The 25,442-nt window shown below is 33.8% G+C and overlaps 3 protein-coding genes across 5 annotated transcripts; 1 reads left to right on the forward strand and 2 right to left on the reverse strand.

The window, feature by feature from the left end:
• The first annotated feature begins 1,861 nt into the window (after window positions 1-1,861).
• Window positions 1,862-3,731, forward strand: LOC7458011 (uncharacterized). The gene is made up of 2 exons (XM_002320383.4): window positions 1,862-2,373; window positions 2,685-3,731. Exons 1-2 carry the CDS (start codon window positions 1,987-1,989, stop codon window positions 3,600-3,602), a joined length of 1,305 nt encoding a protein of 434 aa, XP_002320419.4. The 5' UTR covers window positions 1,862-1,986; the 3' UTR covers window positions 3,603-3,731.
• Window positions 3,732-4,187: 456 nt separating this feature from the next.
• LOC7458012 (histone-lysine N-methyltransferase, H3 lysine-9 specific SUVH4) lies at window positions 4,188-22,082 on the reverse strand. Of its 3 annotated transcripts, XM_024585619.2 has the most exons (15): window positions 21,498-22,078; window positions 21,202-21,303; window positions 19,590-19,655; window positions 19,041-19,095; window positions 18,768-18,877; window positions 17,813-17,989; window positions 16,153-16,251; window positions 15,846-15,944; window positions 14,340-14,389; window positions 14,156-14,244; window positions 12,099-12,258; window positions 11,869-11,974; window positions 11,584-11,766; window positions 6,135-6,368; window positions 4,188-4,654 (listed from the first exon to the last, which is right to left on the reverse strand). In XM_024585619.2, the coding sequence occupies exons 1-15, from the start codon at window positions 21,909-21,911 to the stop codon at window positions 4,541-4,543; spliced, it is 2,058 nt and encodes a 685-aa protein (XP_024441387.1). In that variant the 5' UTR covers window positions 21,912-22,078; the 3' UTR covers window positions 4,188-4,540. The 3 variants fall into 3 exon arrangements, with proteins under 3 accessions (XP_024441387.1, XP_024441389.1, XP_024441388.1); XM_024585620.2 differs by lacking the exons at window positions 4,188-4,654; window positions 6,135-6,368 and adding an exon at window positions 8,012-8,224 and having other exon boundaries at window positions 21,498-22,082; XM_024585621.1 differs by lacking the exons at window positions 21,202-21,303; window positions 21,498-22,078 and having other exon boundaries at window positions 19,041-19,138.
• Window positions 22,083-23,488: 1,406 nt separating this feature from the next.
• On the reverse strand, window positions 23,489-25,176 carry LOC7458013 (uncharacterized). The gene is made up of 4 exons (XM_002321043.3): window positions 25,018-25,176; window positions 24,535-24,739; window positions 24,121-24,438; window positions 23,489-24,012 (listed from the first exon to the last, which is right to left on the reverse strand). The coding sequence occupies exons 2-4, from the start codon at window positions 24,713-24,715 to the stop codon at window positions 23,882-23,884; spliced, it is 630 nt and encodes a 209-aa protein (XP_002321079.1). The 5' UTR covers window positions 24,716-24,739; window positions 25,018-25,176; the 3' UTR covers window positions 23,489-23,881.
• Between the last annotated feature and the right edge of the window lie 266 nt (window positions 25,177-25,442).

Genomic DNA, 25,442 nt, shown 5'->3' on the forward strand with positions numbered 1-25,442 from the left:
TTATCACCATATGTGAATTATAAAAAATATTTTATATGTTCTCAAATAGTATTTGATTGTAAATTATTGCGCTAGGTGAAATGAGATTTGAAAATATTTTAAAATCTTATTCTAATAATTAATGACTATGGTGATGAAAATAAACTTCATTTAACATAGTAGACACATTTCTTGTTATAATATCTAATTTGAAACATTGTTGATGAATATATAATAATTACACTGAGAAACTGATCACTAAAAGATTAAGTCAAATCACTTATGACTTTCCTAATATTTTGGGGATCATGACATGTTGCTAGATATTATACTTGATCTTTAAATATAAACCAATCAATTATTGAATTGATAACAAATTAATTTGTTTAAATTATTTAATCATCTTTTATTTATAATTTTGATTTATATTTGGACTAACTTATTAAGAAACCTAATAGTTCACATACATAAAAATCATTGATCATAAATTAAAATGAGATAATTAATCAAGTGTAACTTGATTATAAATAAGTTTTAGAAATTAGGGACTAGAGTGTAATTTATATAAGAAATTACAATTCTAGACCTAGAAAAATCAAGTAGGGACTTGAGTAAATAAATTTCTATAATTGTCCTGAAATAATATACGTGATATTATTCAGCGGAAAAATTAATATTTTGCTATTTATAAAGTTTTTAGGTTTTTTTTATAAATATAATTTTATGTCTTTTATTTTCTACGTAGTTCACGATATAATATAGAACACTTGAAAAACACAAAAGAAAAGAGTTAGCACTTAAAGGTGTAGTAATTTTGCTTTTCTAAAAGAGTTTAGGAGATTTCTCACTAGTGATTGTGTTGATAACTGTTAGAAACCGGATAATTAAACAACTTTTAGTATGCGATAACTCAACCTTGAAGTAATTCTTTAAAGCCGAAAAGAATATATAATCTTTAAATATTACTCGTACAAAACCTAAATAATCCTAAATCTATCAACAAGAATGTTGAGATTCCTAAAAAAATTTAAATTTACTATTTCTGATGTGGGTATATATTTTAAGAAACCCAACATTAAGAACATATCCAAGTGGTGAAGAACAATGAATAATGGAAGAGAGAGTACTCAGCATGATCTTTCTTTTTGTTTTAACTAAGAAATGAGTGATGGGTTTTGTTCTGTAACTTCTGTTCGGTTCCTAATCTTCTTATCAGGGACAAAGTCCAGGACCAAGTGCTGTTTCTAAGCTAATCTAATAAATATAGAGTAATTTATGGTGTTTAGTGAGTAATTAATAATATTTTATTAATTAATTTTTATAATTTATCTTGTAAAAATAAAAAATATATAATTATGATAGAGAAGTTCTTGTAAAAATATTTTTATTATTTTTTATGAGTCATTAATTTTATATTATTTTTTTCTTTTGTCTATTTATTTTTTTAAAATAGATCCAAAAAATAACTAATGAAATATAATTAATTACTCTTTAAATACTATAAATTCACTATATATATATATATATATATAGTGAATGATAGCCGTTAATAGGATTTAAATCGAAAGTTGTTAAATTTAACTCATATATTTCTGTCAATTCAAAAAAAGAGAAAAAACATCAAACATTTTGTCAATTCAGCCTAATTGGACTGAATTGTAAATAACATATTCTCAACCTCTATATGGTAAATCCATCACATTTTATTTGCAATTTAGTCCGATTGTGTGGAGTTGATAAAAATGTGACCAATACAGGGTAAATTAAATAAAATATTCTCCATAATGGACTGATTTATCGAACTGACGCAAATACAAGGGCCTCCGATAAAAAAGAATAATCCAAGCGCAAGAGAAAAATCCAAAGACACTCTCCGTTTTAGTGACAGTCAGGATTCATATCCGATTATTCGACGACATAGGATTATAAATTTCGAAGCTTCAAAAACCCTAGCTAGCCATAGCTACTTCAAATTTCATAAACAAAAAAACCACAGCCAGCCCAGCCATGGAAGATAGTTTCAAAGTTCGAGTCGACAAGACCTTTGGCTCTCTCCCCTTTTCTTCTTCAGCGATACAAACCCAACAACCATCCTCCTCGTTAAGCTCTCTATGGTGTCTCACTGACGAAGAAATCGAGCGAAACCAATGGAATCGAGACCACAAGGGTAGCCCTGAAACCGAAAGCCAACCCCAACCATACTTTAGTCCAGAAAGACTCGACGATAAGAATTTGAACTCTGAGATCGGAAAAGACCTTGTTGATTTAGACGACGAGGACGAGGACGACGAGGTGGAGTCGTCGCGTGCCTTGAAACTTAAACCTGAGGATTGTGATGACGAAGAATGGGACATCAAGAAATCTATTGGCCTGGATCGTACTCTTGATTACGAGGTATTAATTGTTGAGTATTGTATGTCTTTAGCTGCTGCTTTGTCTAACTTCTTGAGCATGGGTGCATACATGCATTGTATAAATAATCCATGCCTGAAGGTAATCTAAGCTTTGGTCCCAACATAAATGTCATGTTAACTCTACATGCATGTGAGTGGGAAAGGCTCGATCGATGTTGCTTGAGGATGATTGGTGATGATTATCAATAGGGATTACATATTTTTTACTCATATAAATATGCTTGTGGATGGATAATTTCATATGATTTGCTACAAGTTACAGACGGTATTATGATTTTCTTTCTTTGGCAGGAAGAGGAAGATCATTATGACAAAGTGGCTGTTGGCAGGGAAGGGGCTGGAGATGATCGCCTGTACGTGACCCAAATGAATGATTATGGTAATGATGTGGATTCTGGCGATGTGATGCCCATGCCCAGTTCATTCGGGGATGTCACGAGGGATCCGCGTGCTAATCACCTTGCTGCAAAAGTTAGGCTACTGGAAGATGCAGAAGCGGCTAAAAAGATGGATTCTTTGCGAGTTACTGTAAAGGAAGATATCAGTGTATCTGATGATGGTAATCTGAAATCCATCCTGAAGAGGAAGGATGTTCAATCAGATTCCAAGTCGATTAGCAACCACTTGGATTCAAAGTTACAAAAGCGTGTCCGGTTTGATCCGGAGTGCAAAGATGGTAATGATGAAGAGTCTGGTGGAGTTGAAGACACACAGATGGAAACCACTGATTCGACAGAAGAAACACAGATATATCATTTGCCTCCAGATTATCCTTCTGGAATTCCAGATTATATGCGAAATCCTTCCAAATACACGCGCTATACTTTTGACTCGGCAACCAATGTGGATGAAGAATCAAACCAAGAAGCTTACATGGACTTCCTCAAGATTCTGCAGAGACCAAATACAACAGAATCACATCCAGATGAGGTTCCTGTTGATCTGTCAAAACCTCTCACCTTCATACCAAAAAGGAAAACCAGTGGTGCTGCAGTGATTGATAACAGCATTGATTCTAAACAAAACCAGGATGATGCCAGTGAAGATTTCAAGCTTAGGAGAGGGTTACCTCTTGCGATTGCAGCTTTTGATGACAATGATACTGAAACTTGTGCCATGGAGGAAGATAAACCGGAAACAGCAGCTGATAAAACTAATTCAAGCAGACCAGAACGCCAGTATAGGTCAAAGGCCAAGTCCGAGACATGAGTTAACCTGCACCTCCCTGATTTTTATTTCATTGAAAAACTGGATTTATCATGACATCTTACTATGATTCCAACTGAAGCACTTGTATACTAATAAAAGTTTCTAACTTGACTATTTGTATGCTAATAATGTGCTGGTTTATAGCTCGCATTTTATTTTACAATTAATGCTGCCAGATTACATAACATTGGCGTCAACATTCGGGTAGCATAATTTGTCACGGGTAAATCTTCACCTCTGTTGAGGATTGGCCAAAGAAGAGTTTTCCTGCCACAATTAACCCTCAAGAACTTCCACTGCTCGCCGCTCCCCACCTTGGGCAACTCTCTACTTAAAATCGAACTCAAATATACAAGACAGCTATGTACAAATTGCACTAGAATCCCTCATAATGCTAGCAGAGTTATTATATGTGCAGTGCATTAGGAAATTCATCCAAAGGTTGACATATGTGCAGTGAATGAGTAGCACAACTTGACTTGAACATGATACTAAAATCAAATGGGCCACTCCTTGAAGCATTGGCAACAACCCCGCAGAATTTTAAGCAAGACAACTAGGGAATGACAACTTTATACTACGGCATTGTGGAAGCAGCAAGTGAAATCTTAAATTTCAAATATATAATTCCAAAACATTTATAAAAGCACTATGATATAAATTTCCTTACTGCGAGCTACAATGTTAACACATGGCTGTGACCCTTGACAACTCAGAGTTTAAGTTAATATGAATCTCACTGGAAAAAAAGAGAGGATGTAATGGGGCTTGTAAGCTGCATCAGTTAATGCTTTTCAAAAGGCAGCAGTATGATATAACCTGTGTTGACCGATTGTCACATATACACTTCCTTATAGCAAGGCAAAATCACCCGGCGTGTATGTCAAAAGAGCAGGACGGTCAGTTTGGATGCACAAAATCAGCTTGACCAGCTCCCACTACAACAAGCGCTTCCTACAATCGGCTGCACCACAGTAGCATGGCATCTGAATTATTTTTCCATCAGGGCCAGAGACGCTATCCAGGGCATAGCCATAGTCATAAGTAAGCTCCTATAAGCAAGCAAAAAGGAAAAGCAAGTTAAAATAGTAAAGAGATGCAAAGGATTCATATAATTATGTAAACGCAATAAACAACGAACTCATTAACCTTTAAAGATGAAGGTCACCCATAACATCAGGGAAAAAACTGACCAGAAGATGTCTTTTAGAGTCAAGCTTCTTATTAAAAAGAAAATCCAAATGACTTCATACGGATACAACCAAGAGGACCAAGACAAAATTGCCTGTCAAGTAGTTCCATCTATGAGGGTAAAACACCATGAATCCTTTCAAAGCTAGGCATCCATCCAACACATTATGCCACAAAGGTTCGAGGTCTTTTTTAGATAATTACTAAAATCCCCTTGTAAGAAAAATTGTACCCAAAAAATCTCATCGAAATATTTTTCTCTATCAAACCCTAAAACAAGTTTTTCATATAAAAAAACCCATAATCTAATTGTCACTTAACACCATTAGTCCATTTGATTTTTTTTTATAGAAAATTTTATTTTGGAGTTTTACAGATTCATCAAGATTTCAACGATTTGTATAGAAATAATTTCACAAAGTTTTATATTCTGTATTTGTAAATCACATTTATAGATATAATATTTACATGTAGATGTACAATTATATAATTTAATAAACAATAATTGTTTTCCTTCAAATTGCAACCATAATTTCAACAATTATTTAAGAAAACACCTTTATTTTTCCAGTTGCAGTTGTCTGGTTTAAGGAGAGAAAAAATTATTTATATAGCCCGTGTTATAAAATACAATATGCAATTGTAAATATAATATAGATATTGTAAATATAAAATTATAGATATATAATCTTGTACAATATTTTCTATATAAAATCCGTTACACATTTTTGCATTTATTCTAAAATCCACAAACAAATTTTTGCATACCAAAAAACTCAAATGGGTTAAAGGCGTTTAGTGGAAATAAGATGTGGTTTTTTTGGTATACAGATTTTAATCTGGGGTATACAAAAATATTTGATGGGTTTTATGGAAAAGAATTTTTTTTACAAGTGGGTTTTAGTAATTATCCCTTGATTTTTCAAAACCATACTTTATTTATTCTTGGGTTTTGAAATGCATTGTTTTGAAAAGATATACAAACAACCGATAAAAAGTTTTCCGCAAAGACCTACCACAATCCCAACCATGCTAAAAAAAGAGAGGATAGAAGCTCCTATGTTTTGTCCAATGTCACACGATGGACTTATAGTAGTATGCTTTGTGTCCCGATTCCAGTCACAACCATACTCTACCCTGGTTTTAAAATTGTCCTATGAAATTTGCATTCCCAAAATGATTGCAATTCCAGTTTTTTGTTTTCCAGCCAAGCTATTTTGGGAATGAGAATAACAGTTTTCCTCCCCTTCCAGGTGGCCTACTCCATAAAGATACAGTACCTAACTATCCTCAGCTTGAGGGAAACACATAAAAAACAGAGCAAGAGAAATAGTGAATAACCTGCATAGGAGGTATGTTGTCTGCTGCAAATAGCATCACCCGAGCGAGTTTGACATCATGATGTGAGCTTAGGACACATTGCACGAAGAGATTGGGCTCACAACTATGATTGATGAACCTGGCAATATTTCCAGTGGAACCTGCATCAATACAAAACTCTGGAACACTTTCAGACTTCTGATCATCTCCATCAAAGTTGTTAATTGCTGGTACTGATACATCTCCCAGTCGCCTCTGTTCAAAAAGAAAAAAAGAAAAGAAAAGAAAGCATCAGCAGTACACATTTTGTAGGGAAATATAAACAATCACAAAAAAAAAAAAAAACATGATTGGATTACTGCAAACACTAAAGATAAAGTGTCAGAAATGATGAATAAACTTTATTCCACAGAAATTCCAATGATATGCAAGAGGAGAAACAGATCCTATGTTATTAGAAACTAATATGTGCTTAACAAATCCTCAAACTTGAATAATGATTAATTTCCATGCCATTAGTAATTATACTTGAATGTAATCAACATTAGCTCCAAAGACAGTAAAAGGTGGATCAGTCACCAAATATTTTGAAACAGTCCAATAGAGAAGAGAAACAATCTTTTAGATAACATTGTCAATTTGGCTGAGGTACTCAGCTACTAAACAGAACTTCAGCCAAACTCCCATTTACCGGACATCAAATGTTGACTGTATAAACTAGGGTGTCACTCTCACAGTGCCGCACCATGTTAGTGTATGTTAGTGTAGACCATCTCATTAGAATCAATAGTTTTCATATAAATATTAGCTAATAATTGTCAATATTTATGTAATTAAAGTGTAAATAGCTTTCTATAATTAGAGTAATATTATAGTAGCTGATTTTGTAGAATGTAAATCAGAATTATTTATATTAAATGAAAGGGACTCTCATGAAAAAGGGTCATTCAACCAATTTGACATGGTATCATATCTTCACTTTTAAATTTGCATTCCACTATCTTGTTTTAGTTTTTCGTTGGTTTTCTTGACTAGGTAATCATTCCTAAATACCTAGGACTCTGGTTCTTGGATTTTATTTTTTTTATTAATGATTGTCTTTTCTAATTTTGTTGTGTTTTTCTTTGGTTTTCTTGACTGAGTAATTAGTCTTAGATACCTAGGGCTCTTAGGCTTTGGATTTTCTTTGATTCTTGGTTGTCTTTTCTGGTTTTGTTGTGTTTGTTGAGAAGATGACATCAAACAATTCTGAGTTGCTTAGTGTTTGATTCACTAAAAAATATTATTCAGTTTGTGAATTTCAGTTTCAAGTATTTGTCACGAGGAAAGAATTGTGGAGTCATGTAAATGGGAGTGATCCAACTCCTAATAATTCTACGAAGTTGCTTAAACGGAAGGCCAAAAATGCTCAGGCAATGTCCTGAATTTTAGAGTTTGTTGACCCTTTTATTGTTCTTAATCTAAAGTCATATAAGATAGCATAAGCTATGTGAGAGTACCTAAAAAAAGGGTTTGCTATCAAGAAAACATTATTAGAAGTTTTCAATTAAAAAATGACATTTCTAATTATTCCCAAGTCAACATTTCCATCTAGGGTTACTACTTTGGCTTTCAAAATTTATAGGCAAAATATATTGATATTGTTTATGCCAAAGTGCCCGTTGAATCTCTCTCTATTGTTCAATATATTTGTGACCAAAATAAGCACGATCAATTTTCAATGAAACTGCAATCTAAATTTGAGATTATTCACTCAAACTTAATGAATTGAGATCTTTTGCCCTCCTTAGATGTTTGTTTTAGGAAATTACTTTGTGAAGAGCAACGTCTCCTTACACAAGGCATTTTCAAGCAAGAAAATTATGTTACGATTACTATTGCGGCTCAAGGAAAAGGAATGAGTAGGAATAAGAGCAGTATACATTGCTATAGCTGCAAAGAATATTGACACATTGCTAACAATTATAGAAAAAAATTATGCAATTATTACAAACATCAAGGGCATATTATCAAGGAATACCCCACTCATCCTCGAAACCATAAAATCAATGCTTTTCAAGTTGTGGTGCCTGAAAACTCATATACAGCAGCTGAATCTAGTATTCTTGCTCCTGAAATGATGTAACAAATGATTGTTTCAGCCTTAGAGCTACAAGGTAATAATACTAATTCTCAATTTTGCCTTGTTGATTTTTGATTCTGTTGCTTCAAATCATATAACCAACTCATCTAGTATGCTTAAAAATATGCATAAGTATCATGGTTCATCACAAATTTAGATTGCTAATGGAGGTCATATACCTATTACTAAGGTCGGGGGTATCAATCCGACTCTCAATAATGTGTTTGTATTACCAAAGTTATCTACTATTCTTATTTTGGTTGGTCAATTGGTGGAGAATAACTATGATGTGCATTTTTCTCGTAATGATTGTCTTGTGCAGAATTAAGTGTTAGAGACAATGATCACGAAATGGCCTAAAGTTGAAAGACTATTTCCGCTGCAATTTTCAATTTCTCATTTTCTATCTTTTGCTTGCACTACTTTTCAAAATAAGGGTAAAGTATGGCATAAGTGTTTAGGCCATCCAAATTCTATTGTTTTGTCTCCTTTGTTAAACTCTGGTTTATTAGGAAATAAAGATCAATTTTCTTCCTATAATGTTCTCTTTTATTGTTCCACATGCAAATTGAGCAAGAGTCAAACCCTTCCATTCACTTCCCTTAGCAGTCGTGCTACAAATAGCTTTGATATTATTCATAGTGATGTTTGGGATATTACCCCAATTATTTCTTATGCTCATTACAAGTAATTTTTTAAATTTATTGATGATTACAATCGGTTTATCTGGACATATTTTCTCCGTTCAAAGTCTAAGGCTTTCTTGTTTTCAAGACATTTTTTGCCTAAATCAAGACTTGATTTTCTACTTGTATTAAGGTATTGAGATCTAATTCGGGTGGAGAATATGTCTCATGAATTTCATAATTTTTTACATTAGAAAAGTATTGTCTCACATCTCATGTCCTTATATGTCATAACAAAATAGGTTCGTTAGGCGTAAGAATCATCATCTTTTAGATATTATTAAGACCTTATTGATTGAGTCTTTTATACTATCTAAATTCTAGGTTGAAGCTTAATCTACTATAGTTTATTTAATAAACAGATTGTCATCTCAAGTATTGAATTTTGATGCCCCATACTATCATCTATACAATAAGTTTCCTAACTATAATAATTTGCATACTTTTGGTTGTGTTTGTTTTGCCCATTTGCCTACTCATAAATGGCACAAACTTTCTGTTAAGTCTGCTAAATGTGCTTTTTTGGGTTATAATGTTTCTCACAAAAGTTTTGTTATGATATGAGCTGTAACAAATTATGTATTTCTCAAAATGTTGTTTTCTTTGACTATCAATATTTCTTCCCTACTCAAGTTGAACCTTTCTCTGTTGCTCCAATTTTTCCTAATTCTGAGGATTTGTCATCTTTTGAATGATTCAAGCTAGATATTGTATATGAAAGACGTCGACCAACTTTACCCCTACCCAAGGCTGCTCCACGACCTGAGACTGCTCTTGAGGCTACTTTTACACATCCTTATAAATATGTTCTTTGGCGCTTTACATGAATATCCCATCCCCTTAATCGATATGGTTTTTCTACTACTCTATCCATTATTAATGTTTCATCATGTTACAAGTTGTCAAGCATAAATGTCAATAGAAAGAAATGTAGGAGAAACTTTAGGCTCTTCAAGATAATCATACATGGGAAATTATTTATTTTCCTCCAACTCTTAAGCCCATTAGGTGTAAATGGGTGTACTCAATTAAGCTTCACTCTAATGGAACTTTGGATTGATATACACAGTTGGTTGATTATAAGAATAAGCAAGAGTATAAAATGGATTATAAGGAGACTTGCTCTCATAGAAAAATATGGCACCTTTACTTGGTATGTTCTCCTCTACATCAGTGTTGTGTAAGTTGAAGAGGTCCTTGTATGATTTGAAACAGACTCCCTGGGCATGGTTTGACAAGTTCCTATCTACCTTGCTTTGCTTCTTTTTTATGCAAAGCAAATATGATTCCTCGCTATTTCTTTGCAAGTTATCTACTGGTTTTCTTATCCTCCTTGTTTATATGGATGACACTGTCATTATAAGAACTGATTCTTTATTGATTAGCAATCTTCAACATCATTTTCAGGATTGTTTTCACATTAAAGACCCTAGTTCTCTTCTTGGGATTAGAAGTTCATTCTACTTCTTCTGGTGTGTTTTTGCATCAACATAAATATACTCAGGATTTGATTGCTTTGGCTGGTCTTAAAGATTCTTCTCCAGTGGATATTCCTCGGGAGGTGAATGTTAAGTTTTGACATTGAGAGGGGGATCTTCTTCCTAATCCTACTCTATTTAAGCAATTAGTTGGCAGCTTGAATTATCTTACTATTAATCAGCCTGAGATATCCTTTGCAATTCAGCAAGTCAGTCAATTTATGCAATCTCCATGTCACTTACATTAGGTAGTTGTTCACCGCATCATTTGATATTCCCTTGGTTCTTCTAGTCATGGTCTATTCTTCCCAGTTAGTTCTTTTATTTGCCTTGTTACCTTTAGCGATGTTGATTGGGTAGGATGCACATCACTCTGTCACAGGTTGGTGTATATATCTTGATGATTCATTAATATCTTGGAAAAGTAAGAAACAGGATTGAGTTTCCATATCTTAAGTCTTTAATATAAAGCCATGCCGACTACTTACTCAAAGATTGTTTGGCTTTGTGGGCTACTTGCAGAAATTGGATTTCTCTATACTACTACTCCTCCTCTTCATGCTGACAACACAAGTACTATTCAGATTGCTGCCAATTCTATTTTCTATGAGTGTACCGAGCATATTGAAATGGGTTGTTATTCTATTTGAGAAGTCATGGATACTAAAGTTATTTCTCTTCCATATATCTCCATCAACCTTCAAATCACTAATGTGTTTACCAAATCAACGACTCGCTAACACCATCAATTTCTAGGTGGCAAAATGATGTTTTTTAATCACCCAACATCAATTTAAAAGGGGATGTTAGGGTGGACCATCTCATTAGAATCAATAGTTTCCACATAAATATTAGCTAATAGTTATTAATATTTATGTCATTACAGTGTAAATAGTTTTTTTATAATTATGGTGATATTATAGTTAACAGCTGATTTTATGGAATGTAAATCATGGTTTCCATATAAATATTAGCTAATAGTTGTCAATATTTATGTAATTATAGTGTAAATAGTTTTTTATAATTGTGGTGATATTATAGTTAATAAAAGCTGATTTTGTAGAATGCAAATCAGAATTATTTTTATTTAATGAAAAGGATTCTCAATCAATTTGACACACCAAATTACTAGGATGGGAATACATATAAACAAAAAAGAAAAGGTTTCCAGTTGGTTATAGTACCTCTCTTCCATCTAGCCCCCTCATTGTCTGCAAGCAATCAATGTCAAAAATATAATTGTTCTCGCAGACATGATCTGTGTCTTCTGTTCTCATAAGTACCCCTATGTACTCACAGACAGGTGCCCCAGCAGGTAGAAAGTCCCATGATCTAACAGCCCATCCTTTCTTAGGAGTACGGAAAACCTGTTGCCATTAACCAGTAGCAATTTAGAAAAAGTGATAAATCAACTTGACATAATGGAAAATGGGATTGGCATTCTAAGGAAATGAAGATATAAATGACACCTCAAGACGATGCTTGATGCCTCGTTGAGATGTTCGGTTCACACAACCAGGTCCACATCCACAACCAGGACCACATTCAAAAACAACAGCCCTGGCTTCAATTAGCCTGAAGGTAAAAAACAAAACAAAAGTACTATCATGCAAGAATAACCAATTAAACAACCTGTAAAGGACTTTAAAATATAGGATTCAACTGAATTCTGTAAAATCCATGGTTAAATAATGCTCACCTGCCACCATGACAATTAACATATGGAAAATAAGAGCCATTAAGTTTTGCACAAGCACAAGTCCTTGGATCCACACAAGTCCCTTTGCAGTTGCATCCAGACACATTTGTAGGAAGCTTCACATTTTTTGCAATTTGAAGAGACTTGCGGTAGGTATAACCTGAGATTTTCAAGGATCCAAAATCACAAGATTAATTCTAGCGGCATGGGTTGAAGCTATCTAGAACTTCTTATGGGTCCCAGCAGACCACTAGGTAAGCAAGAGCCTGAAGCCTTTTAAGCTGGCTCTGCCCTGGCGTATAGGCACAGCCACACAGCAGTCCAACTGCCCAAGTAAGAAACAGCATCCCATTTAACAAGTCTTGGATTGGGCTTAGCTTGACCACTAAACACCAACGCAATCCATTTTTATTTATTTGAACTAACTTTTTCAATACTTTTATGTTTTTTTTTAACAAAAAAAAGAAAATTCACAAAGATTGAGGCTTGTCCTAGAAAATCTAAGGTTCAAGTAGGGCCAGGTATGAATGCGGTTTCAAATGTAGGCTCAGCAGAAGAGAAGCAAAAAAAATTCCTGCTCTTGGATTAGGCCTATTAATGGATCTGACAAGGAAATGTGAGAGCAATGGAGCAAAGAAAACCAAATCCTCAACTAGCAAAAACTTATAATTAACTGTGGCAGAGAGCTCCTTTTGTCTTTAAAAAAAGGCCAATGACCTTTTAGGGTCCATCCAATTAAGTAATTTCCCAGGAACCAAGGTCATAGAAGGCCTGATATTATGTATTAGTAGTGACCTCTCAACAAAATAGGGAACCACATGCATCACAGACAGTAAGAAAAATGACATTTCTTAGATCTTTAAACATATCCATCTTTTAGCCTTCCACAATTTTAACAATGCTTCATATTAGCCAATTTTTCAACTTTTCATTTTCCAGAAATATCATTTAATTTGACAACTATTTCAAAAGCCTAAGCAATTTTTTAGCATTTGATCATGAGTTATATGTCATCACAAAATGTAAAAATGATGAACTAATACATCTTCCATAATGTTAATATTAATTAGTTTTTTTAACCTTTCCATTATTCACATTTTATTTATGTCTTAAGTTATCTTTCATGTCTTTCACTTATTTAATCCTTTCTACGTTTTTCAAAATTTCAACCTTTTAAAGTAATGCATCCTTGAACGTTTTTTTTTTTTAATAAAATCTTCTTCATCTCCATCTCTAAGGTTTTTTTTATTAACTTCTTGCAATCTTGAAAACATTTTTAATGTAAAGGACAGGCAAAAGCCTAGAAATTCCCTCTAAACTCTTTTTTTTTACCATTCTTTTAGATCTGATTCTTTTAATCATACACAAAATAAAATGCCAAAAGAATAACATTTTTCATAAGCCGTGACTTAAAAGGAATTTTAAGGAGGATTAATCTTCTTTAAATTCCTTTTTTCGTTGTCTTTCAACCAACCGATTGCCTCTTAAACAAAAACTGGTTTAATTTAATAGTTTTTAAGATAGGAATGATATTCTTAAAAAGTTTATTAATTCTTGAATTTGGATACAGAATCCATTACAAGGCTAACAGACCGAGTTCTATCAAGAGATGGAAGGACAACATTAGAAAAGCGAAGCATAAGGGCCTTATGGATCACAGTGAACTTTTAAGAATATTCTTATAAAGTCCCTCAAAGTTAGGGACAGTAACTTGTAGTTAGCCTAAAAGATTTTAGTCTTAAACAATGGCATTGAGAAGGATACCTACACCAAATGTGCATCCAATTTGTTGCTGCATGTGGAACTAGAACATTTCAAACTTGTCTACTTGACAAGCGCTTAGAGAAAAATCTTATTTGAGCTTTTAAATCAGCATATTATATATTAAACATATATCCTACTGAACATTGGATTAGAGTTACTAATGAATAAAAAAGCAATGGTCTGCAATGCTTTGACTGCAATTGCAACTGTGATTTAAGACTGTTAACTTCCACTTTCACATTATATGTAGAATAGTAACAAATTAAGCCAATAAATGTAAGAGTTTAACTTGCCTGACGGCGCAACAGGTGGATCATCAACCAAATTTGTAGCTGGAATCGGGACATCCTCTTGACCTCCACTAATATCCTCACACACCAACCTTAACAAATTAAACAACAAAAACTAATTATGCCTCATGGTAATGCAAGTACCAATGAAATTCAAGTATATAATAGAATAATATTCTTCTTATACCCTCGTATTTCAGCAACAGATTGGGGAACACGTCCATAGCTGAATTGAACCTGTCATAAGAGTGAATATATGTTCAACATAGAGTAAACGATGTATTCTGGAATGCAGAAGTGGGAACAAAGTGGTAAATAGAAGCACTACTTCCTATGAGTATGAACAGAATCCTTGAGTTGGCTGTGAAGAGTATGGAGAACAGTATCCAAAAGATACTCCATTTTTATAAGCAACATCCAATAAAAAAAAATAATTGAAATTTAGGGAACATCCAGGATATTATGCAGAGAAAATACATGATGGTTGAGAGAAGAAGCATCACTGGAGTATTATATAATCCAAAATCACTACTAAACACGAAACCATAATGAAATTTGTACTTTATGTTGAAAGATGAGGTGAGACCTATCGAGGATTAATTAAGGGACAACCTTGAAGATGCTTTCAACATTGTCCATGTAAACTTATGAATGCACCGGTGACAAGTGAGGAAGAATGCTCAAATTGTAGCGCTGAATGGGAAGGACGGGAACCAATGTAGCCAATTATCTAACCAAAACTAAAGAATAGTGGCACTTAAAGATATCAATCTCATTATGAAAATTTAAAGTCAGCCACAATGGGAGAGGAACACTGATGCAGTAGGAATTTTCCCAAAGGAAAATTAAAGAAAAATCCCAAAACCTACCTAGCTGATGCTCTAGAGAACTCATGATATTTGTTTAAGGTCAGGTGGCCCCAGAAGCAACATGAGCTGGCACTTTGAATGCTGAACTGAGGTATTACAGATGGTAATGAAGCTGACCTCACATAATTTTCATGTTGGCTTTACGGAGTGTTTAGGAGTGTGGTAGAGATTGTTTTTCAAAGTTTTTTTCACTTAGAAATACATTAAAATAATGTTTTTTCATTTTTTAAAATTCATTTTTGATATCAGCACATCAAAACGATCCAAAAATACTAAGAAATTTAATTTTAAGCAAAAAAAATTCAAATTATGACGAAAAACAGATTTAACCTCAATGTCAAACAAACACTTAATAAGGTGGGTGACCCAAGTGTGTTTGGAGCATCTTAAACTAAAATGTTGGATGTCCCAAAGGTGTATTAACATTGGATGCATAGCATGTGCTTTGCAAACACCATTTGTTTACAATATTCAATCACCAAAACAAAATACATATTTGGATTCATAGACAACCCCTGTGGTAATAGCCTAGAATTGGTGCGCACCATTTGATATCAACATCTGGGAGAGTGTTGCCAGAAAAAATGCTTTTATTAAACACAAAGGCAACAAAGAAAGATATTAAGTAGAGCCTATCGAGCAGCAAGACCAAAAAGCTGCAGGAGCCTACACTGCAGCCACTTGTAGTCCGAATCAGACAAATTTAAATATAAAAAAATAATAGCCCTACTGGTATCTCTAAGAAAGAGATTTTGCCAATGAACAACAGTCGGTAAAGAAAGCAGAATATTCTGTCTTTTGATTTGGAAAGGAAACATAAAAACCTGGTTGGTGGTCAGAAGTGGCTGTCCTTCCAGCCGCCTCAGTCGATACTTAAACACAGTAAATCCAGATAAACCTTTCTCAGCCCAGTATTGAACAACCTATAAAAGCACATAAAAACACCATCAGCAGATATCAGAATAAGTGATTGCTTTCAACACATGTATAGGAAGAGATAGCAAAATACAAGAGGTATGCATGAGAAAGGGGAAAAGGGCCATGACAGATCTCATAAATTTTATTCAGTTTTTTTCTCAAAGCTTGTTGCATGGCACAAGGACACAGACACCATGTGAATTAAAGATGTACCTTGTACAAGCCATCATAGGTGTAAACTTTGCCACAGTAGCTGCTAGCACATTCATGGCCTCGAACAACTCGCACAGGAACACATTGCTCCACACAATTCTGCAATTAAATGCAGAACAAGCAGTAATCGAGCAATGAGATTTTAATTTCAATGCCAAACTACAGGACCCCACATTAGCATACCACCCCAATGCAAGTGCATGCATGCATGGAGAGAGAGAATGAAATGTCAGTTTAATAGTCTCATCTCGATACCCTTTGAGTGTGGTGTCTACATATGTGTATACACATGCATTCATGGAGAGAGAGAGAGAGCGAAATGTCAGTTTAATAGTCTCATCTCGATACCCTTTGTGTGTGGTATCTATGTATACGTATATACACATGCATGCATGAAGAAAGAGCAAGAGAGAGAACAAAATGTCAGTTTAATAGTCTCATGGAAAACCATTTGTGTATGGGCGTCTCCATACATAAATGCATACATACAACATGCACATGCACCCATGTGTTTTTGAATTCAAATCAAGACAACCTCTGCTGTGTTTCTCTTTGATACAACATGCACATGCCTTTACTTCAACCAGAAGCGATCATGTCAGCACAACACTAACAAAAAGAATCACAAGAAGACGCCACAAAATGGTGAAAAATATGTGGGGGATAGTGAGGATCAACTTTTTGTCAAGTAGCAAAGAGGAGTTTTTTTTTTAATGCTGACATGGCAGGTTTAAATCCCATATTTTCCTTCCCAGTTATTGCTCTCCTATGTACCAACAGGGAAGAGGGAGACAAAGCTGCTAATACAAACCATACACGCCTGAAACCCAACCCAAATTATCCAGTATACCCATTTGCAAGACAGCATTGGTCCATTGATGCAGACAAAGTGACTTTATAATTAAGATCTGCAACTGCAGACATCAGTTTTCAAAATATTGAGAGAAATATTGTAATATTCAAAGGAAATAAACTTTTAATCCCAAACTAATTGAAGTCAGCTGCAAGATCATTTCTTCATTATGTTCCGTTAGGTGCCAAATTTCGATGAATTGTAGTGATATTACATCCCCTTCACCACTTCAATGCATAATGTTTTTCTGCCTACCTCTCCCCCTCTCTCAAACTCAAATCTATTTGCTCTTCCACTTTGGTGCATCCGTATGATTATAGTACATGTGACTAAACCATCTCAACATCCCTCCCTCAATTTACACTAGCTTATCACAAGTTAGCAACACTATCCTCCAAGTTTAGTGTTCATTTACTATCCAGTCCTCTCTTGAATTTCCATCCATCTGTATTAACGTTATCATGTCAATTATGATCAGTTATGGGCATGATAGTTCTTCACTGGATAATGCTCATTACTTTGCATGATCAGCACCTACATACTTGATAGCTGGACCCGGCCCAAAGAATGGCCCTAGAACATTAGAGAACATAACAAGACTCAATGCCCTAATAGAAATTTTGAGCATCCAACTTAAAAATTTAAGCTAATGAGAGTAGAACCAATATTTCAATATGCCATATAAGGCTATAACAAACTTTACACATTATTAACACAGGAAAAATATATAATATAGGTACAAGTTCACATACTAATCATGGAAGAGAAATACACATCAAGGAGGTTTTTGGATTAAGTTAATTGCACCTTCAATGCCAAATTACCACGCTCCAACTTTTGGTCACGAATCTGACGCTTATTTCCAGTTAAATCATGACCACCTTGACCAGTATAGATAACATCCTCAGCATTATCCAGATCATCCTCGTACATCCCCGAAATAACAATGGCTACAGCAAGTGGGAACATATAGTTATGGTACACCTGTAAATTTTGAAGGAAAAATGGTTGCCACATCAATTCTTATCCTGTAATGTACAAATTGGTTCAGTCAAGAATCCTCCAATTACTAGTAGTTATTGATGTACAAGATTTATAACATCACAGTGTTGTAAGGAAATATGATATTACACCATGACTAAGCTATAAAGCAAAAAAACTTAAACTGTTGGTAGCTTAGCATAGATCGTCCAAAGAAATGTTGAGAAATGTGGAGGGATATGATAACAATATCATGCTTAAACAACATCTTACATTCTGAATGACAATAAGTTTGATAAATAAGTGCATGAAGATTACCATGTGGAGAACTAGAATCCTCCATATGAGAAGACTATCACATCAAAATCAATACAAAAGGGCAATATAATCCCATCAAATATCTGCTACAGAAACTCCTAGAAAAAGCTCCAGAACATTTTCAAGAAACTATTATATTTCACAGTATCCACCAGGCAAGGGAATAGTTTTAACAAACATTATTTCCAATCCATCCAAATACATCAAACAACAGCAAGCATAATATCTCCATCAAATAGGACCCTCTCACAGAGCAAAATCTACCAAATTCACAAAATAAAAAGTCCTCCTTGCTCAGCACCGCCAACCTCTCCCCACAAAAAGCAAAGATTCTATTCCGTATATCATAGGACAAAGCAAGATGGGAATAAAAAAAAAAAGATGACCATACATCTCCCTTCTGCCAAGGCAAATAGGAAAGAAAAAGAATAATGGTAACAGTACAGATAAAACAGATGCTTACCCCTTTCTTGTAGAACTGTCCCATATAATCAATTCCGTTCAGCCAGTGGCTATGAAAACCTACAGCAACCATTTCAGCTCTGGAATAGAACCGGTGCCCAACATTGATACCTGACAGTTAGACCCAAAAAATCACTTCCCAGCATGAGGCAGGTGCATATTTCAGAATCATACATGTTATAGGAGATGCTAAAAGTAATTTTCAGGTTATTGAAGTCAAACAAAAGTATGAAAGTGTGAATGGTCAAAAGCAATAGAGATACAAGTTACCAACCTGGAAGATCACCAATTGTTTTCTCAGGATACATTATAGCATTAGCTTCCATCATCTGCCAGAATTTTTCGTTTTGAAGAGAAAATGGAGATTATTTCCTAATTACAAATAAACAAAGCATAACATCATGTTCTTCTACAATCAGTCTCATTCAATTTCATTGCGAAGAATAGAATTTTGAAAGAAAAAACTGACAAGAAACGTCGTCGTCATCATATCTATAACGTCAAGAAGCAAAGATGATAATTTTTTGAATATGGATATGACCAAGAGATAAACAGTAAATAAAGAAAATTGATTCAAATTTTATGTGATTGAAAAGCTAATATATATAGTGATTTTGATTAGTGAATTTTAAATCAAGAATTCAAAAGGTGCACAAGTTAAACAAAGAAGTGCCCAATATTCATCCATTTATGACCAGTATAGCAATCAAGAAAGGTGGAATTGCACCTGAGATGAATTGTTCATAAATAGTAGTTCTATTAGAAGTAAGACAAATGGGTAGAATTCTAAAAAGAGTCAAAGACTCGTTGAATCTTCACTTACCTTGGATATTGCCTTTAAATCAGGACGCTTGGATTTTTTCTTATCATCTTCAGCTGTGTTTTCTTTCTGCACCAAAATTGTGGATTAGCATACATAGGAGAAAATATGCAGTGTTCAAATCGCAAAACAACATTTCAACTTGCTACTATTAATTGAAAATCAACAGTGCAAATATATGTTAGAAAATGTTACAAAAGAACATTTGGAAATGCAGAGTTAAAGAACAATTCAGATCGTGAAATGACAGCAAAGAGATTGATTCAACTATGTTGGTATCAGAGTCCCAATTTAACATTCTCAATGCTTTAGAGCACAATCAATCACTTAAACGATTCAACTCCAAAGAAGTCCATAGCTCCAAGAGATGGATGTGGTATGATGATGCAACCAACAAAAGAAAATGTATAAGTTACTTTAATTTGATTTAGATTTTAAGGTTGCTTGTAAACCTAGTCAATTTACGAACTCCTCTTACTTGGAAATATTAATACTATATAGCAATCTTAGCTTAATTACAATATCCATCAGGAGCATCAAGTATTTATCATTTCCCATTTCCTATTTTGTTTTCTATTTCCAACTTAGTTTCAGACAACTAGGACTTTTTGGTGTCCAGTAAAGGAAAACTAGTATGTGTGTGATGGAGGACTTAGGAAAACAGAATTTAAGTATTCTGGTTTAATTCTTCAACTCATCACAAGAATCCTCTAATTAATAGACAAGATTTCCTTGTGCAAATTGAATCACCAAAGGGCCTTTTTTATTAATAAAGAAAATAAATTACACACGGCAACCAGTGCCACCTATTCACAGGAAATGGCATCAAAATAATATAAGTTTCAACTATAATTAAAAAACAAATAATCAACAAAATTCAGGAAATCCTCGGTATTAATAAAGGAGGTTGTCGGATGCACCAAAAATACAAGATTCTCAAAAAAAATATCCTTCAAAAAGGAAAAAGGTTGATACTTCTTCCACTGGAACTCTTGCTTTGTTCCCATCAACACCTAGATAATCAGCACAGGGAGCAGTCTGTATGAAACTACACCTAACTCTCAACCCTGCTTCCATAAGACCTGTGATTGTCATTCCTTCAAGGAGAATAATTCCTTCACTCTTAGCACCATTTCTTCACAAAGGCTCCATTTTAAAAATTAGACAAATTTTTACATTTTTATTGAGCTCCATTCGAGCCTTACCATCCTCATCCAGATCCTCAGCCTGCCTTACTGCTATAATATAAACAAAAAAAAAAACTGAAGCTCTCAAATATACTGCCCAAAACCCAGATTCTACTAAACGTTTGGTATTCAAGCAAGAGCTTACCATAGCATCTCTATCCCCAAAGGACCTCAAAATAGACATGAAATCGCATGGTGAGAGGATCCAAGACAATAATGTTTCATTTCAGGGCACTCTAATGGCATAACAATGTAATTCCTCGGGTGATTACTTGAAAGATGCAAATTAAGAAATGGTTTGTGCAACTTGACAAACTTCCGCGTATGAAAAGTAAAAATGGTGAACAAGAGTAGCAAATTAAGCAAAAGCAACACAAAGGCCAGAAAAATTAGCATAACTGAAGCAAAAGGCAGAAGGAGAGGCTAACCTTGGATTTATCAACTGATTTTTTTGAACCTTTAGAGGTCTTTTTTGAACCTTTAGAGACGTTTTTATCAACTTTCGCTTTTGCACACCTCAACTCTTCTTCCTATGCACCATAAAAAAGAATGTGAGCTCCTCCCTCAACTCAAATTATATATAAAAAAAAAAACCATGAAAACAAAATCTTCAAAGAATAACACAGAAACAAGCCATGACACTAAGCACACAACAAAAATCAGGCGAAACAAGCAGCCCATTATGAAACCACTCAACCCAAAGTGGTTTTAAAGAGAAGAATACCTGCACTAACTGTAGATAAAACTTGTTAAACAACCTCAAAGTGTCCTTAACTTTAACAGTAGCACTTTTCTCCGTCACCACATTACCCACACCACCAGCATCACTTAAAGTCACCTCCTTTTGCTTTTCAGTTGACCCCAAAACCTGATTTAGCAACTTTTCAGCCATTACAACCTCCTCCTCCTCGGTCACATTAGCATTTGATCTCTTTCTAAGGTTTCCTTTTTCTTCTTGCTCGTCTAATATCTGCACTCTCTTTCTCACCAATCGTTCCTTCTCTTCTCTCTGCTTGCTCTTGATTCTATCACTCGTTCTCCTCTGTGTCTCTGTTTCTTCTGTCTTTTGCTTTTCTTTTTTGCCATTTTTAGCAACCTCTTTCCTTTTCGGTCCATTGCTCACACATTGCTCCACCATTTTCACCTCACAAATCTAAGAAATAATAAGACAGGGAATCAGAGATTCAACCACAGAAATATTTTTATATTGAGGTTTTGATTCTTTTAGGGATTCGAAGGAAGCTGGAGGGAGGGAGGGAGGGAAGCTTGCGCGTGAGTTTGAAAATATTCAGAAGTGACGACTTGAGGGCATCTTTAGGTTGTGTTTGGTAACGCCGTGGTGTTTGTCAAAAATTTAATGTTTTTTCTTAAGAAAATAATTTTTATCTTATATTTTTAAATTGATGTACTGATATGATATAAAATATAATTTTTTTAAAATAAAAAAATATTATTCTAGTACATTTTTAAATAAAAAAATATTTTAAAAAAATTGCACTCCAAACATATTTATAATGGAAAAACTTAAAATAATAAACAAACTAGTTTTTTTTATTTTTTGATAGAAAGTCTTCGTTAATTAGAAAAAAGTTTATTAATAATACTTTTTAAAAAAATATTAATATTAAATATATTAGAATAGAAGTAGCTTGTTAAAATAATTTTTTAATTAAATATATATATAAAAAAAGTTATATTTATATTATTTAAAAAAATTATTAAGCATTTTAAGATGTATATTGGAATTTAAGATGTTATGACTGTGAGCGAAACAAGAAAAAAAAAAGGGAGGAAAGTTGAATTTTTAAAGTATTTTTGAAAAAGTTTGAAAATTTTTTATTTTTTAAAGAAAAATTTTATATTAAAAATAATTTTTAAAATATAAAAAATATTATTTTAATATATTTTAAAATAAAAAATATTTTAAAAAATAACTATTATTACATTTTAAAAAAAAAAGAACAGGGCCTGTTAATTAATTAATTACCTCGAGAACTGTACGATACGATTCTAGCGCGAGCGGTGTGAACAGAACTGTAGCTTCTTTTTTTTCAATTTTTATTCTCCCTCCCATTTCCCGTTTCTTCGCGCGGGAGAGAGAGACCCTGGAGGACAAATATAATAATAATAAAAAAAAAAAGTTTAAAAAGGCAGGCAGCATATTGGAGCCGGGGATCTGCTTCATAGAGGAAAGAAAAAACAATACTAAACTGTATGGATTATTTAAATTAATATTTATTGTAATTATAATTTATATTGAGACATATTACTATAGATAATAATTTTTTCAAGGTAGAAGTTCTTTTGTCCGATATCCATGTATTAGAGATAATAATTTTATAGCTGATAAATTTTATAATAAAACTAGAGATTTTCACTTATTAAAAAATGTTGTTATAGAGATGTGCTAAGTAGGATAAGTGAGATGTATAAGATTGTTTGAAATTGTGATAGCGATTTTAATTTAAAGTAATTTTAATTTAAAAATATATTAAAAAATTATTTTTAAGATCAGCATATCAAAACGATTTAAAAATATAAAAAAAATATATTTTTAACAAAAATAAGTTAAAATTTAAAAGAATACCAAACAGGCTCTATAATAATGTAAAGACCTCAATCCATGTTAGAATTGTTTGTCATTGTTTTTAATAAATATGGTTTTTTTTGTTTAAATTAATATTTTTAAATCATTTTAATATAAAAAAAAAAAAATTTTCAAGAATGAAAGATTTTCATTAATTTGGTCATAACTTTACAAGAAGGGCAAATCCCATTACACAACTTTACAAGAAAGGGCAAGCCCACGGCAACATCAACTGGTCGCTGGCTGCCAATTGCTACAAATATAGTGAAATTGAGGGCTAACTATCCCTATTGTGGCTGAGCAGGGAGGAGAAGAGAGGAGGAAAAACAACTACACACAAAATTTAATCTTTAGATAGGCCTACTCCGCAGGCGCTGTCAGGGCTGAGTTCCATTATGTCAGCAAAAAGAATTAGAAACCACCTCTTTCATGAATCCATCAAGACACCCGAGAATCTAATCTCTCTGTCCATCTGTGATATTGGACTCCGTAATGCTCTTGATATTGCAACTCGTGGTAGGCTAGTGGCAAGCAGCAAAACTCCTGAACTTGCGTGCAAAACCGCTGCGATGCTTCTCAGGCTTGCATTTCACTTGAGGAAATTTAGGCACTTCTGATAGGCTAAGGACTTGAATCTGTCTCCTCTTTTTCTCTGTGATCACGAGAAAACAAAAACATTAGAACAACATACTTGGATCTTAATTACAGTGCAAAAGAGATCGAAGGAAACATAAACAAGAGAAAGAAAGAAGTCACTAACCTTTTCCAATATTCTCATAACTTTCTTGTAGTTTCCTTTTTGCCGAATTAATCCTCAGCTCAAATGAGACTTTGTCATCAACAATTGCAGCTTTTGTTGATGTCTTCTTATTGGACTCAATAGTTTCAGCTTTTGTTGATGTCTTCTTATCGGACTCGATATTTTCAGCTCTTGTTTCAGTATTTGTATCTTTAGGAGCGTTGTCCCTGTGCTTATAGACCTGCTCTAAAACCTTCATGTCCTTGCCCTTGCCGTGCTTTTTCTGCATGATCTGCACCGCATTGAGGTTTCCGGATGATCCTTGAACACTTTCCGCACCTGATCAATACGAAACAAGTCAAGTTAGTTGAAACAAAAACCATGATCAAATATGATCGGATCAAGTACGTAGACAGACAGACAAGTATGACTCACCTTTATGATCACCCTCAAATCCACTGAAAAACACTTGTTCGGACAGGTCAAAAAAGGAAGCTTCAGCAGCCATGAAATCTTCCTCATCGAAAGGAGGGCAGGCAAGCCCCACATCTTCTTCCACCAAGTCTTTTGTATTCTGATCAGCCACCATTGTAGACACAGTGGGTAAATTCTTCATGCTTATGTAATAATCTCAGTAGTGCTGCAATGAGAAAATATTAAAGCATGTCAAATACTCACACTGCTCTGTTTTGGAAAGAAATCAAAGCTTCCATATATACAACATATCTACTCATCCAAAACTAGGGCTAACATGATATAATTTTTCCTTTATCCAAAACTAGGGCAACTGAACACAACTGAGGAAATCACAATCAAAATTCACTGAACCTAATTCTTAATCCTTAATGTAACCCTAATTATGGCACGTAAATTGCAAATAAAAAAAAAAAAAACAGAGAGAGAGAGAGGAGTACTTACTTGTAAACGCAAGATAGAAAAGATAAAGAATAATAGAAGCAGGTATTACTTAAATATATAGTGATCAAAGTAGCTCAGCCATGAGGTCCGAATTCATAAAGGAAAAGGCTTGGATTTCAAACTCTTAAGAAATGGCGGTTTCCGAGTTGGTAAAGGATGTGTTAGTAAAACTCGTCGTCCGTTACGTTCTTTATTTCTTCTTATTTAAACCAATTGGACCAAGCCTCCCTGGCCCAGGTCCGCTAAGCCCTCGAGTCTATGTGCCTGGACACAAATTATTTTTTTAAGAGAATCTTTTTTTTAGGCTCTATCAAAAATACTACTTAATTTTGACATCAAAAATTAAAATATTATTTTTTTATTAATTAAAATTAAAATTTAAAATATATATATATATATATATATATATAATCATACGTTTACCG

Source organism: Populus trichocarpa, chromosome 14 (genome assembly GCF_000002775.5).
Source record: "Populus trichocarpa isolate Nisqually-1 chromosome 14, P.trichocarpa_v4.1, whole genome shotgun sequence".
NCBI lineage: Eukaryota > Viridiplantae > Streptophyta > Magnoliopsida > Malpighiales > Salicaceae > Populus > Populus trichocarpa.